Source organism: Elephas maximus, chromosome 8 (assembly GCF_024166365.1).
Source record: "Elephas maximus indicus isolate mEleMax1 chromosome 8, mEleMax1 primary haplotype, whole genome shotgun sequence".
NCBI lineage: Eukaryota > Metazoa > Chordata > Mammalia > Proboscidea > Elephantidae > Elephas > Elephas maximus.
In genome coordinates this window covers 935,453-951,034 of record NC_064826.1, presented here as the reverse complement: position 1 = coordinate 951,034, position 15,582 = coordinate 935,453, and the positions used below count along the sequence as shown (strand labels likewise).

The 15,582-nt window shown below is 51.0% G+C and overlaps 1 protein-coding gene across 4 annotated transcripts; it reads right to left on the bottom strand.

Moving 5' to 3' along the window:
• Positions 1 to 535: 535 nt before the first annotated feature.
• Positions 536 to 15,166, bottom strand: ZNF746 (zinc finger protein 746). 4 transcript variants are annotated; one of them, XM_049893526.1, is made up of 7 exons: positions 15,055 to 15,166; positions 11,772 to 12,071; positions 11,556 to 11,682; positions 10,503 to 10,616; positions 6,515 to 6,706; positions 5,992 to 6,117; positions 536 to 5,008 (listed from the first exon to the last, which is right to left on the bottom strand). In XM_049893526.1, exons 1-7 carry the CDS (start codon positions 15,076 to 15,078, stop codon positions 3,921 to 3,923), a joined length of 1,971 nt encoding a protein of 656 aa, XP_049749483.1. In that variant the 5' UTR covers positions 15,079 to 15,166; the 3' UTR covers positions 536 to 3,920. The 4 variants fall into 4 exon arrangements, with proteins under 4 accessions (XP_049749483.1, XP_049749485.1, XP_049749486.1 ...); XM_049893528.1 differs by having other exon boundaries at positions 536 to 5,005; XM_049893529.1 differs by having other exon boundaries at positions 11,556 to 11,637.
• Positions 15,167 to 15,582: the final 416 nt, after the last annotated feature.

Here is a 15,582-nt window from a genome sequence, read left to right as displayed (position 1 = left end):
GAATTAATCAATCATGCCTGTGTAGTTAAACTCTAAGAAAAAGTCTGAACATTGAGGCTCAGATGAGCTTCCTCATTGGTGATAGACATCAATGCCATCAGGAAGGTAATGCAACTTGTGGGACACAGCAGCTTCACACTGGGGACCCTCCCAGGCCTCACCTACGTGTCTCTTGCATCCTTTTTGCTATAATAAAACTATAGTCATACATACAGCATTTTTCTGAGTTTTGAGTCATTCTAGCAAACCATAGAAGTTTGTATTTGCATTTCTAACAAGAAGTCTGTATTTCCATATCTAACAAGTTCCTAGGAAGTTAAACATAAGAATCATCTGGGGATCTTGTTAAAACGTAGATTCTGATTCAGTATATCTGGGTAGAAATGCAAATTCTCAGCAAGGAACTTGTTAGAAATGCAAATTCTCAGTAGGAGTTGGAACTGGATAGAACCAGTTTGCAGCCCTGATAGGATGTTAACAATTGTTAATTCTGGTTGACGGGAACATGAGTATTACTCTGGCATGTAATAGGTGTTACATAAATATTTATTGAATAGATGGATTATTCTTTGCATCATATTACATTTAAATTTTTTTCAAAATGATTTTAAAATAAACTAAAAAAATTAATTACATAGCCAGCACTTGACTCCCCAGCTGCCTTTTAGAAGCCTCATAAGGAGCAAAGACCATGTGTGACTGTTCCCTGCTGGTGCTCAGAAAATTACCACTGAGTGGGTGTCCCAACTCTTCAAGCTCCATGGCCTTTGACAGTGCTTTTCCATCTGAGAAAATCTTTTTTTTTTTTTAAAGAATGAGAAAACAGTACCAAATCTGGTAGCATGAAGCCCCAAAGTTCCCTGAGTGGCCCTGCAAGCGTAGTTGTGGCTCCTCCCACCCTCACCCCAGGCATTCAACTTCCTGGACCAGACAGGAAGCTAAGAGGATTGCTTTCTGCTACTTGGGCATTGTCAATTGCCTTTTCTTGGCCATTTCTTTATTATATCTACTAGCCAGACACTTTTACCAGGTAATTTCTCAGGCCTGTGAAGTCTTGTCACAGGTTAGGGCCAGGCCACCTGCTGAGGTCAAGCTTGCTCACACACACACCACAAGTGGTTATGGTACAGTGGAGTTAAATACAGCATTAGCAGTGAGTCCCAAGTGCTGTGGGAAGGTCCTCATCAGGTGGAAAGTCAGATTGGCCTCCTGTGCAGAGGCCCTGAGACTCTGAGAGCAGTTTCCCACCTGAAAGAGGCTGTGGTAGAGGCTGAGGCTGCAGACCAGTTTGGACAATGAGTTGCCCAAAGGGCAGAGTTGTTTGTGAAGCAGAGGACATGATTAAATTTATGTTTTGCAGATAACTTCAGTAGCTGTGAGGAACAGGCTGGAGAGAGGCTAAACTAGATGTCTCCAGTTCAGGAGGCCAGAGAACTACCATACTCTGTGCTGAAAAGGTATAAGGCTCCTCGAGACCACATCTTGCCAGGCTCTCAGAAGGCATCTCACCTGCATTTTTCGAAAATACCCCTCTCTGTCCCTTCTTTCTTTTAAATTTAGATGTGAGGCACCAGCCAGTTATGTTCCTGGCCCTTCTCCACAGCTTGACACGCGTGCCCTTCCTGAGATGAGGTGTAGTTGTACATGGCGCTCTGTCCCAGGACCACAGGCTTCAGAGCCACAGAACTAGGATCTTTAGGGTCACAGAATGCAATACCCTCATTACGTACGTTAGTACAGCTGACCAGAAGTGGTCCCTTGCCCCAGGTCACACAGCTAGCAAGTTATGGGACCAGAGCTCAGACCTAGGACACCTCCAATCCCAGTTCACTTCCACTACACTCAGACATCAGATGGACTTTGCTCCAAGTTCAGGCATCTCAACAACTACAGGCATCATCAACTCTTCCATCACCTCCTGCACGATAAGAAAAAGTTTCAAGGAGAAATCAGACAATGTACAATGTTCTTCGACATTTTGCAACTTTCCTCCCAGACTTTTCTATCTTTATGGCCATCATACCAAATTATATAAAACAAAATTACAAAAACACGTTTATATTCTGAAACAAAGTGACCTGACGTGTTTTGATTTCCCTCCAAATGTCAGTTTATCTTCACCAAGTCTAACTTCTCTGGAATTCTTCCATTTTGAGTTCTCAGGGACAGGCACCTGTCTGGGTGCAAGGTGACCGAGTACAGAAGAACAGTGCTGAGGAAGCTGACCACACAGCTCCCTTAGGGGTGTGGTCAGAAGCTTCAGTGCCAAAGACACAGCTCTAAGAATGGAACCCACCAAACCGCCTTGGTGCTGGTTAGATTTTATTTTAACAGGATGTTTTCTGTTCATTTGTTTTTCAAAATATCAGTTATATCAATATTAGAAGTGTAAACAGGTACAAAATATACAGTACAAAGAAACAGTTTTCTTAACTAGTCTATTGCCTAATAAAAGTACGCATGAGGTTGCTGAATGAATGAAATATCTGGTCTCTCCCTCCGGCAGGGGAACCAAGGTACCCATTTTGGGTAAGAGAACCAGTGGCTGCTTCAACAAAACGAGACTGGATATTCACGTGGTCAAGACAGCACTATGGTAGAATCAAGAAAACTGGGTCCGTTTCTATTTCCACCATGAAGATGTTAAGACACAGGGAATGAGCAAGCCACCTACCCTTCCCTAGCTTCTCAGGCTTTGCCTCCCAAGTGCCCCTGACCAGAGAGCGAGCTCACACACACACCAAGGGCAGGTGTTCAGAGACGTGGTACCTGCGGGCCTGATGATCTCACCCGTGCAGGTGCGGGAACAGGTCTTTTAAAAGGCCAACGTTAAAACCCTTCTCCCCCAAGCTGATGTCCCAGGACCATGGGCCATGTCTACCCTGTGGCTCTCACACCTTGTGGCACACCACAACGTACCCAGTGAGGACCTAAGATGTGTGCTCTTTGAGCAACTTATTTCCTCAGCTCTAAAAATAAATCACACCTGGCCTGTCTGCTGCACAAAGTCACGATAATGACCAATGAAATGCAATGTGAAAGCATTTTGAAAACAAAACAAAACAAACATTACACAAAGAGGCAAGATAAGCAGAGCCTCTTACTGGAGTGGAGGGCTGCCTCGTGCAGGCAGTATGCCCTGCTTCCTTTGGGCTCTGCCAGGGGTGGGCGGTGTGTTGGGCCCAAGCCCCCAGCCTGTTTCCCCCTCTCCAGACCCAAAGCCATGTTTTCAGACCGCTCTCCTCAGGAGGTCCAGGAGTTAGGGAAAAGGCGGCATGGACAAGCTCCCTTCTGGTAGGAACGGCAGGCAGCCGTGACAGGGACAACACAAACAGGACCAGCCTTTTCAGACAGAGAGGGAAGCTGGGAAACAGACAGGCTACTTCAGGGACGTCTTTCTCCCCACTGAGACGAGGGTGGGGCCCCCTGGAACCCAGCTGTCCTCACTTCCCAGAGGCTCGGAGCCCCAGGCCTGGACCAGCCTACCCTGGCATGGTGTGATACCCCACTCCAGGGAGTCACCTGGTAGCCACCCCAACACTCAACTCACTGCCAGACTTGGTGAGGACCCAGCAGACACAAACACATGCTTCAAAAACCAAAAGTATGCTACAAAATTTAAACTGGTGCTACTACTATCTTCCAGCTTTGTCCTCAGAATTAAAAAAGTTTCATAATTAAATTACTTAAAATTCTATGGTACTCAGTTTCACAACCAGAGAACTCTGCTTTGTTTATAGGTGAAAGCTGTACTGTTGGATGGTTTCTCCTTCTCCGCGATCAGCGCTCAGCCACGCCTGCGCTTGGTTCTTCCGGTCTCCATCTCTGTGCGCTCTGGGTCTCTCCCTGGCGCCCGGAGACGATCCTTTCAAGCTTGTGCGCCTGCGGAAGCCCCAGGGGCCGCTTGCCTTGGTGGGGCTTCAAAGGTTACTGCCGTCAGCGGGACCCAGGACGCTGAGGCCACAAGTCCAGTCCGTCACCAGGTCTGTGGTGGCCCCTGGCCCTTTGGAGCCAGGACTCTTGAAAGGGTCCGGGGGCGCAGGCGGAAGGGGCGGGAGCGGCTGACCTCGGGCCGACCCCTTAGCGCCCGCAGCATGGTTGCGCTGGTGCTTGCGCAGGTGGTCCTTGCGGATGAAGCTCTTGCCGCAGACGGTGCAGGCGAAGGGCCGCACGCCCGTGTGCGTCCGGTAGTGGTCGATGAGTTTGGAGCGCTCTGTGAAGCGCTTCTCGCACTCGGTGCAGGGGAACGGCCGCTCGCCCGTGTGCAGCATGCGGTGTCGGATGAGGTGGGCTGGCCGCGTGAAGCAGCGCCCACACTCCCCACAACGCAGCGCGCTCCCGTCCCCGCGCGCACCGCTGCCCGCCGCGCCTGTGGTGCCAGCCGTGCCTGTGCCCGCGCCCGCCCCATTGGGCAGCCCACAGCTGCGCTGGTGGGCAGCGAGGCTGACCTGCAGCTGGAAGCTCTTCCCACATGTGGCGCACGTGAAAGGTCGGCCCCCGGGAGGAGCTGCTGGGTGCTTCTTCAGCCCCGCCTTGTGGCTGAAGCCCTTTGTCCAGCCCGGGTACTTACAGGGCTCACTGAAGGGTCTCGGAGCCTGGCCAGGGTCCAGGACAGCCTCCCCACTGTCTGGCGACTGGTAAGGGAGCCCCTCAGGCCCAGCCCTTGGGTTCAGGCCCACAGAAGGTTTGCACCTGAAGTTCCAGCCCCACCGGACCCCACTGAGGAGCCAGTCCCCGACGGGGGCTTCCTCCTGGGCCACAGCGGGGCTCAGCTCCCGGACATCCCGCTCTGGCCGATCCGGCTCCCTCAGCCCCAGCACAGGGTCCTGGCTGGGAAATGAGCTGCCCTGGCTCTCCCAGGCCCCCTCCTGGACAGGGCTGGGGAAGAACCTCGTGGCCTGGCCTGGTCCAAACAGGGTTCCATGGGCCTCCAGGTCAGTAGGGTGCACTGGCGTGGCGACCACCTCCTCCTCCTGGACCTCTGTTTTTATCACAATTTTTACGTCTGCTGAGAAAGACAAAAAAACCGGGTGTCGTCTGTCCCCTCCCTACTCGGCCCCACAGCCACCACTCTCAGGACCACTACCCTTGAGACCATCGCTCAGGAACCGTGAGGACACCTGTGCTTGGCCTCCACCAAGGACAAGCAGCGATCAAATTGGCTCTTTGGGTCCCATGAACTGTTGGCTGTTAAGGCTCATCACGAATTCAAGAAATAATTCTGACTACTGGTGGCACATACCTGAGGGGCAAAGTGCTAACCTGGGATTCAGGGGAGTCTGAGGTCCTACCTGGCTCTGCCCCACACTAGCTGTGGGCTTTAGAGCAGTCCCTCCCCCACCTCCTCTGTGGTGTAACTCCTCCAGAACTACCTAGCACACTGCCGGGCATGCAGCAGGTATCAACCAGCGTGCCCCCTAGCCAATGATAAAAACACTGTTCAATGGGTAAAGTGTGCTTGATTTTATGGAAATGCATTCGAAGTTCACATCCTGAAGTTTTATTATCAGGGCTCTAGGCTGTTTTGTTTGTTTTTAGCACATTTTGGCACTAAATATGGCAGAGATCATTACTTAAAGTAACAGATAACTGGCCTACACAGCAGAAGGAAATAGGAGATTTGTACATATACGTGGTAGCTGTTCTTCTCAATCCCAGCCTTCAGACACCTGTCTTTAGTAGTAACAACTACCTAAGAAGTTGTTTCTGTTTTGTTCTGCGTGAAAGAGAGGAGCTCCTGGCTGCTGGAGTTTGGGAAGGAGGTATATCTCCTCAAGGAGTCAGCTTATCAGGGTAGACCGATCAACACCATGTGAAAGGAGATAAAGAACAGAGTGTACGGGGTCACAAGACTATAGAAACCTGAATGCCTGTTGGCTGACAGGTCTGGACAGTTCTCCAATAAAAACAAGTGTGTCTGGGGTGTCTAGGGCAAGGCTTCCCCAGCAGGCACACAGGGCCGCCCTCCCTCCTCTCCCAGCCCCTGTATACCTTCCGTGGAGGCTGCAGTGTTGAGCTTCAGAGTCCCATCTGAACAGGCGGAGGAAGGATGGTGGGGAGGGAGGTCTGCCTGCCAGGAGCTAGGCGGGATAGTGGTGGAAAAGCTGGAATGGACGCCTGCAGGGTAGGAACCAGAGCTTGTAGGTTCGGGGAAAGAAAGGGGACAGAGAAAAACTACAGGAGGGTAAAGTGAGCAAGCCCTGAGACGCCCTGCAAAAACCATGACAGCCAGACCTCTCCTGAACCCAGCTTCTTTCACCCCCTTCTCTGAGGCACTAGGAAGCCCAGATATCACTTACAATCAGATGAGGCAACTAGTGATTGAAATGCCCGGTGTTGGGAGAGGAGGAAGAACAGGGTGAGGCAAGGATGTGGACCACAGCGGCACTGAACTCAGTGGCCCTCACGGTGGGTCAGATGCCTTGAGAGTCCACGACACCCCCCTCAGCACTCCCAGAGCCCCTTCCCCTCCGCCAGCCCAGGCCCCCCAGTGCTTCCCGTCCTGGCCACTCACTGGGGGTAGTGTCCGTTGAGAGGTCTCCTGCTCCCGAGTCCAGCTGGCTCAGGCCCCAGGGCTCCTCCCCGATGTCTGGCTGCCCAGCTGCCCAGGCCTCCACCCCTAGAGCCTGTTGCTCCTGGAGCTGGAGCTCACCCTCCTGCTTGATCTGCATCAAGAGGTCAGGAGCAGGAACAGGGGGCCCAGAGCCTAGGGAAGGGAGAGTGCATGAGCCAACAGCAACAGAGGACCCACACCAGCCAGGAAATGGACACAGAGGCCTTAAAGGGGTCAAACAGCATAGGGCCTGGTGGAAAGAGAAGGCAATAGTAAATGGGCTCCCAGGCCTTCTGGGCAAAGCCTGACGACACATGATCCTGGGAACACAGGCAGGGTGAAAGGGAAGAATATGTAATGAGTACTTAGGCCAACTTCTGCTTGGTGGGGAAGACAGGCTAATAGTGGGAAGTCCTCTCTCCCACTCTAAACACGGGAATCTAGACAAAACTTAACCAAAAGTCCCCCCAAACCCCACTCTCATGTTTAAGTGAACTTAAAACAAATATTCCAGATACAAGAATCAAAGAGAACACACAAAGTCAAACCAAGAGTCAGAGCAGAGGCCAGTGGCCCACGGGGTCTCCGGAGTCGGTTACAGTCCTTAGGGCTGGGGTTTTAGCATTCACAAGGCAAAGAGCAGGAACTCTCCAGGACCAGGTGGAAAGTCACCCACAGGAAATCCAAGGCCCATGTCTACACTGAATTCACACTATTCACATGGGGCAGAAGCCCTAGGTTGAGAAATTCACACAAAAATAGGCTGAGAACCATGGAAACCCGTGGGGTTCCAGAACGGGCAAATGCAAAACTACCCCATAGGGACACCTCATGGCACAGGTCATCAGGGACTCCAACTAAAAAACTGAAATTGCAAACCAGAAGAGCAGCCAAAGGGCCCTAAGACTCAGAAAATAAAACTCAGGGGAGAAGGCACTCCCAAGATCTACAGAAAGGGTAAGCTGAATGACACATAAAGCAAGTATGCATAAAATGCCAAAAATATAGAAGGAATAGGGTCTCCATAGCAAGACTTACCTTCAAAAAGACAACTTTGAAAAAGCTAAATAGACATTCTAGGAATGATAAAAGCAGTCACTGAAATGAAAATTTCAATGGATGGTATAACAGACTGAACACAGCTGAAGAGAAGATCAGTGACGTGGAAGCTGGGTCCAGGGAAAACACTCAAGAGTACGGTCATGAGAGATAAAGAATTGAAAAACATGAAAGAGAATTTAAGAGACAAAGGGGATAGAATAAGGAGTACCACTATATGCCGGTAAAAATTTCAGAAGCAAAGAGTAGAGAGATGAGTAAACGGCAGTAAGCAGTAATGGCTGAGATTTTTTCCAAAACTGAAGAAATTATGAGTCCACAGTTCGAAGTAGGAAATAAAAATATATAAACCTGGACAACATTTGTGTGAAATGGAATAAGAGTAAAGTCAAAATCTTAAGAGGTACTAAAGAAAAAAGACCGAGATGCAGATTCAAAGCAGGTTTCCATCAGCAATTATGCTATCAGGATATGATGGGATGTCTTCAAAACGCTGAGAGAAAACACCTGTCAACTCGTTTTATGAGGTCAGTATAATTTTGACAGCAAAAACTAGAGGACAGTAGATGAAAAAAACGTATATAATAATCTCATTGATAAACATATATGCGAAGATTCTAAATGAAATAAATATCTCTCAAACTCAGCAATGTATTTATAAGAAACTAAAAAAGGCAATACATTATGAACAGACTAAGTTTGCCACAAAAACTCAAGGACAAGTTAACATAGTAGTAACACAAGTCACAAATTTAACAGAGAATTTAATGAAGAAATTTTTTGTATGAATTAATGGGGAAAACGATATAATCATCTCAACAGATGCAGATGCAGCGTTCAGCACTTCTATTTCAAGCATACAGCTGGCTGCATATTCAGAGAAACTCCTCCCAGAGTACTAAGCATATAAAAATGCTGGGTAAAGTATAAAAATACATTAAAAAAAAAATGGATGACCTGTAAATAAAGTAAGGAAAACAAACAGAGGCAGACTGTCAGAAAGCCCAGTACCACTACGGACATGTGCCTTCGATGTCTTATCTCCTAGAGCCGAGGCTTCAAAGGAACGCCCACATCTGGGGTAGAGGACTGTGAAAAGCCTGGGGTTCAAGCAGGGTGGGAGGGTGGACTGAAGACCCCCCACCACCATACATGTAAGTCCAGAACCCCAAAGGGCAACATTTCCAGTAGATTAAGAGAAAAACAAAAGTGAAACCCTGCCCTGCAGGAAACTTGCGTGGCCTGGCCTTGGCTCTAGGCTGAGGGGGAAGAAGACTCTTCCCTGGGAGCTGACAAACCCCAGCAGGCACTCACACCACCAACGTGGCCAAAAAGCTCTGGGCCAAGACTCTAGCTTGAAGTGGTCCCAGGTCTGCACTGGCACCTGATGACCAGCAGAGGCAGAAATTTATATTCCCAGGAAAACAGCAGTTTAAACACAACTTTCAAATAACTAATGAGCTCACAAATCGATCACCCAACCAATAAACTGGCTCAAAGTCAGTGAAAATTTGGAACTGTAGAATCTGGCTCATAGAGACTGTGGATATTAAAAATATCACATATAAAATATAAATTTTAATGTATTTAGAGAAATGAAAAAGGGGAGTGAAAGTATGAAAAATATACAAGGGACTAACAAAACTAGCTAATCAGATTTTAAAAGAGAATCAAATATAACTTTAGAATTAAAAGATGAGATCATTGAAATAAAAAATCAAATATGTGGGCTAAAAAGGAAAATGGCACAACTGAACAGAGAATAGTGAACTAAGTAGAAAACAGATCAGAAGAAATTATTCAGAACTCAGAATAGACACCCATATACCTGCTGCCGTTGAGTCGATTCCGGCTCACAGAGACCCTAAAGGACAGAGTAGAACTGCCCCAAACGGCAGTTCCAGGAAGTGCCTGGTGGATTCAAACTGCCAACTTTTTGGTTAGCAGCCGCAGCGCTCAGCCACTGTGCCACCAGGGTTTCCAGAATACAGACAGAGGTGGAAAATAGAGAGGCTCAAAGATATGGAGGCTAAAATGAGAAAGTTCCAGAAAAAGAGAATACAGAATGGTAGTAAAGCAATATTCAAAGGGATGGCATTGTGAATTTCCCCAAATAGATGAAAAAAATAGCAATGATTAAACCAGGATAAAGAAAAAAAAATCCAAACCTAGACATATAGTACCAAAACTGCAGCTAACCGAAGTCAGGTCTGTAAGAAGCCAGAGAGAAAAGGCAGATTAACGACAAAGGGACAACAGTAACACCGACAGACGGCCTCCCAACAGAAGCCCCAGAGGCCAAAGAAGGGCCAGTTACCTTCAAAGAGCTCAGAGAAGACAACCACCTAGAATCCTGTCGTTCAAAATAGGATAGAATGGAGAGATTTCCAGACAAATATGAACTCATATATAAACACACAATCTAAGAATTCATTACCAACACACCCTAAAAAACAACTTCTAAAGGATGTGTTTTAGGAATAAAAGAAAATTGTTGCACCATGTGGTAACAGATAACTTATGTTCTGTAACTACTGATGGGTTTAAATGAAATCTGGTTCTTGGATGGAGGCAATGAATGAATCCAACTCTGTCTTTTATACATTCCCACCTCCCCTATCCTTCCTCCTCCCCGCATTCTGGGCCACTGGCTCTCTTTACTAGAAGATCATGTTTCCTGTCCATTTCCACCATGGAAAGTGTGAGCTTCTAGACTGTTAACTGAATAGTTACATGATCTAATTCAGCTGTAAAAAAAAATCTTAGTTTTAAAACATCGCAGTTTGACATCCTCCTTGGCTCTCTCTGGAAAGATCACACTCCCTGGCCCTTGATTTTTCTGCTTGATGTGAGACCCTGTTATCTCCCTGCCCTCCTCCCAGCCCCTCACCTGGACTAGGGTCCACAGGGACATCTGGAATCTTGGGGCCAGCACGGCGCCAGCTGCATGGTTCCTTCCCTTGCTCGATTTGGGAGAGGACCTCGGGCTTGGATATAGCATAGTCTGAGGGAAGACAGAAAGGTTAGCATCTGCCACATGCAATTCAGAGCTGGGGACAGGCAGCCTGGGAAGCTGGCCAGAAACCAAGAATGACCTAGAAGCAAAATTTCTTGATTGGTATACAGCAGTGGTTCTCAGCCACTCAGAGGGCATTTGGCAAAGTCTGGAGACATTTCTGGTTGTCACAACTGGGGTGTGGCCGGTGGGTAGGGGCCAAGAATGCTCTGCATCCTACCATGCACAGGACAGCTCCGGCAACAAAGAATTACCTAGTGCAAAATGCCAACGGCTGCGGCTGAGAAACCCTGGTGGAGCTGCCACATTAAGGAGCAATGTATTTCCGTAAATTAAAACACAGCCTTGTGTCTGCACTGGCCCCATCCTTACGAAGCATGCATTACACGTAGAAACCATCACGAGAAGAAGCCAGCCTACGAAGAACAGAGTGCAGGCTCTTACTGGGCAGTATCGAGTGGGGAGAGCAGCAGTGGCCCCAAGGTGTGGATGGAAGCAAAGCCTTGGGCATGAAGAAAATGTGCACAGCAGTGAGAAGCGTGGTCTGCTCATGTTCCCCACCGGCCCTTGAGGAGCATCATGTAAAGCCATACATTGCATGTAACCGCTCAGAGAAGGCTAAAAGAGAAAGTGGACTCAATTATATACTAACTTATGAGAGCAGTAGGAGCCCTTTCCACTCCAGCTCTCGGGAACAAAAACAGAAACTTCCATGCTCTAGACCTGGCACTCCGTGAGCCTCAACCATGGTGGAAGGCAGCCTCTGGCTTGGCTTTCTAGGCTCCTCTTTAGCAGGAAGCAGAGACAGCTTCTCGAATGGCCTAAGTTCCCAGTGATTTACAGATCGCTAAGATGAGAAACCAGCAGGGAGAGGGTCAAGGATGCCCCAAAATCATACTTAGCAGAGAAATGAGCATCAGGCCTTACCCAGGGAGACCAGCGTCTCATAGTTGCCCCTCATCACGTGCTTGTAGAGCTCCTTCTGCCACTCGTCCAGCTTCCCCCACTCCTGCTCAGAGAAATACACGGCCACATCATCAAAGGTCACGGGCACCTGGAACCACAAGCGCCACACACGCTCACACACACACTTACAGGCTTGGCCGCTCTGGCTCCCCCACCCCAGGATGCCCATGAGCTGACCTTGGGCACCTCGCCCTTGCTGCCCGGGGGCAGCCGCAGGATCCAGAAGTTTCTGTTGCGTAGCAGGTTCTCCATGTTCTCCAGCCGCCTCTGCAGCAGCCCGTACTCCTGCAGGAGCGTCCCCAGCATTGCCCACTTGCCCTCCAGCTGGTTCCCGAACTCCACGGCCGTCTTCTCGCAGTCAGCCAGCTTCTTCTCGGCCATCCCAGTCCGGCCTTCAAGGGAAAGCAAGCGAGCAGCCTGCGATTCAATCTTCCTCTCCATGGCCTGGATTGTGGCTGCCATTGTCCATGGAGAAATCTTTCAGAAATAAAGAGAAGATCAGCACCATTCATTCCCTCCACCATGCCCCTTAAGTCCTATTCCCCTAGGCACAGGGAAGTTGAGTTGGAGTAGGGATTCCTGTACCACATGTCAGACCTACACCAGGGAATCACCTCCTTTCGGCATCTCAGCTACCACCCAAGAGGTGGGTGCTGTTCTTCTAGCCTCAGCGGCACACATCTCTCATGGCACTTACCACCCTAGAGTCAGTTCCTTCATTGTTCTCTAAACCGTGAGCCTTTCAAATGCAGTACTCCATCTTTCCCCAACACCATGCTAGCACAGGGCAGGTACTCAGTACAATTTTGATAATAAACTGTGGCTTAACCAAGCTGGAGCATCTTGATGGAGAAATAGTAAACCAAAGATATGCTAAAGCCCAGCCAGCACCTCCACCGTAATCACACAGTAGCTGTCCACTGATGACATGGCAAAAACCAGCTGGCTCATGGGAACAGCACAATCAAGTAGCAGACCTCAATTTTTTTTAAGCATCTCACGTCTCCTTTTAATAACCATAAAAATCTAAGGGCTAATTTCCCTCCTTCCAGAAGAATCTGATTTTGCCTCCTCCCTAACTGCCCTGTCCTGCAAGCTAAAAGTCACCGTTACTGCAGATGTCATCAGTCTAGAGTGAACGCTTTCTGACATACAAGAGCCCCCTGAACTTCTGACTTTCTCTCATTACTCCCAACCTTCCCAAGATAAAAATTACGGTCTCGGGCATTTTTGCAGCTGCAGCAAGCAGAGTCTATGACATACCCTAGAGTCTGGTCAGGAACACCAGACACAAGCTACAAAGCTGGGCTTTCACACAGCACAAGTCATCAGACATGTGGAGCCCCCTGGGCAGAGCCATCCTGCTGTTGGGGGTGGTCACAGTGACTCAGATGAGAGCTTCAGGCATCCAAAGGAAGGGTGTGCTTTGCTCTGGGTGGGGGAGCCAATAACTTGACCCTTCCAAGTCTGAAGGTTGAACCTAAGGGTCAGAGAGAAGACCCTGGTATCTATGCTTCCTTCTGTCAATAATTAAGGATCTAGACCCATTGCCACTGAGTTGATTCTGACTCACAAAGACCCTACGGGACAGAGCAGAACTGTCCCACAGGGTTTCCAAGGAGTGGCTGGTGGATTCAAACTGCCAACCTTCCGGTTAGCAGCTGAACACTTACCTAATACAAAACTCTGGAAATTATGCCTAAACAAATGGTTGGTGACTATTTATAAAATAAAAAAAGTGACTATTAGCAACTAGTGTGAATCATTTAGAGAAAATCACTGGTGGATATCCCGAAAAATGGTAACAAAATGAGTTTGACAGAATCAGAATAAACTGCCAAGGACAATGCATGAGAGTGCTTGGAGGGAAGGAGGACCAGAGGACTTCTGACATGAAGAAGCCAGGGCTTTAGATGGATCTCAAAGGGTGAGGAGGTTCTGGCTAGGGAGAGGGCTGTTGTGAGGGAAAACTGCATGTGGGTGGCGCTCCTGCTCTCAAGGTGCGGGTGGTACAGCCCAAAGGGTTTATCTACCACACAGGGCTGGGCCCTTTGAGCTGGCCAGCTCAGCTCTAGCTGGCTCAGCTCTGGCCTTAGAAAGGCCACCCTGCATCAACATCCACGTTTCCTGCCCTTCCCCTGCTCCTCCTCTCTGGCCAGTCCCTCAAGAAGTCTCCTTCATCATCCAACTCCTCACCCACAGAAATCCTACTCATTCTTGAATTGTATCGACTGTGTATTACAATTTTTGTGTTACATGAAAAAAGGCATACAAAAACTATTAAAAAATTTTTTTAAGAACATTAAGGCAAAAACATTCTCTTCCTATTTTAACGGGGCAGGGGGCTTCGGGTAAGGCTTCGTGCCATGAGGTGCGGCGAGGGGGTGCCGGCTCCATTTACTAAATGGTGGGTGGGAGAGTACGATGCCCTCACAGACTGCTGCCAGGGAAGCAGGAACTTCTGCTTGAGAAGAGCCACAGTAAGGGAACTCCAAAGCCTCCAAGGTGCCTCATCTACAGGAGGAAGTCCACATTCTTTTCCCAGGCAACCAACCCCCTTCCAGCTCTCTCTGCAGCTTTATCTCCCACAACCTCCCTACCCAACCATCTCTTCCAGGGACGCAGGGCTCTCTTCTGTCCCTGGGCACATACTGCCCTCTCTGAGCTCTGTGCCTTTGCCCAAGCGTCCTCCTACCTGCAAAGCTCTGTACTTCAGCCGCTGAAATCCTAGCCTTCCCTGGAAGCCCCGGTCAGCACAGGGCACAGAACACTGCCTGGAAGGGCTGGGGCAGACAGAGGCTGCCCTTCCCACTCCTTCCTCTGGCCCTGTGCAGGCACTTACCTCTTTCTGTTCTGCACTGTTATTACCAGCGTACGTGTCTGTTTCCCCCACCACACATGGGTCCCTGAACACAGACTTCCTAGCTGTGTGGTCCGGGCCAAGTTATTTAACTTCTCTAGGCCTCAGGTTTTCCTTTTGTTTGACGGTGGTAACAGCACCTACCCCACAGGTTTGCAGTGGGGACAGACTAACCCTAACAGGGCTGGGTGCAGCGCCTGGCTCTACGCACGGCAACCGTCTTCCACGGCAGCACGGCGCCGGCACGCAGCGGGGGACCCGTGCATGCGGAGGGAAGGCACCTCCAAGGTGGAAGCGGCCGCCGAGGGGCAGGAAAGCCCCGCGAAGGGCGGTCGGCAGGCGCGGAGATGGGTGGAGGCGGCGGATAGGGCGGGGGCAGGAAGGTCCGCGGGCCGCGGGCGCTCGGCGGGGCGGCCTCCGGCGGGACGCGGATCGGCCGGCGTGGGGGCCCGCTCGGCTGCGCCCTCGGCCCGCGGACCCGCGCCCCCCGGGCCCCCGCGCCCCTCCCCTGGGCCCGCGGGCCGTGAGCCGGGCCCGGGACACGCAGGCCGTCCCCGGGGCCCCGAGTCCGCGCGTCCGGCCGCGTCTGGCCGCCCTTACCGGGGCCGCCGCCGCCTCGGCCATGGCCCTGCGCTGTCCGCGGCCGGGGCCGCCGCCGCCGCCACAGGCCTCGCCGCTCTCGTCCTCCTCGTCCGCTCCCCGCCCGGCCGCCCGCCCGGCCGCCCGCTCGCCCGCCCGCTGGCCGCAACCCGCCGTCGCCCGCGCCCGCCGCCCGCGCTGCGTCCTGGGAGCGCGGAGCCGCAGCGCGGAGGACGGAGGCCCGCGAGGCTTCCTGGAGGCGGCGCGGCCGCACAGCACCCCCTGCAGCCCGAGAGGCGAACGGCAGCGCGGCTCCGCCCGCCCCGCCCGGCCGAGCGAGCGCGGCTCCCGGCGGACACGCGGCTCCCGGCGGACACGCGGCTCCCGGCGGACACGCGGCTCCCGGCGGACACGCGGGCGGGCGCGCGGGCGGACACGCGGGGGGACACGCGACTCACAGCGGGCGGACACGTGGACAGGCGGGCGGACACGCGGACACGCGGGCGGACACGTGGACAGGCGGGCGGACACGCGGACACGCGGGCGGAC

Bases quoted from the DNA above. Each gene is read 5' to 3' on its own strand.
- ZNF746 (XM_049893526.1), bottom strand. From the start codon at position 15,078: ATGGCCGAGGCGGCGGCGGCCCCG. The intron at 12,072-15,054 runs GTAAGGGCGGCC...TATTTCTGAAAG, and splicing joins CCGAGGCGGCGGCGGCCCCG to ATTTCTCCATGGACAATGGC. The intron at 5,009-5,991 runs GTATACAGGGGC...TGTCTTTCTCAG, and splicing joins CACTGCAGCCTCCACGGAAG to CAGACGTAAAAATTGTGATA.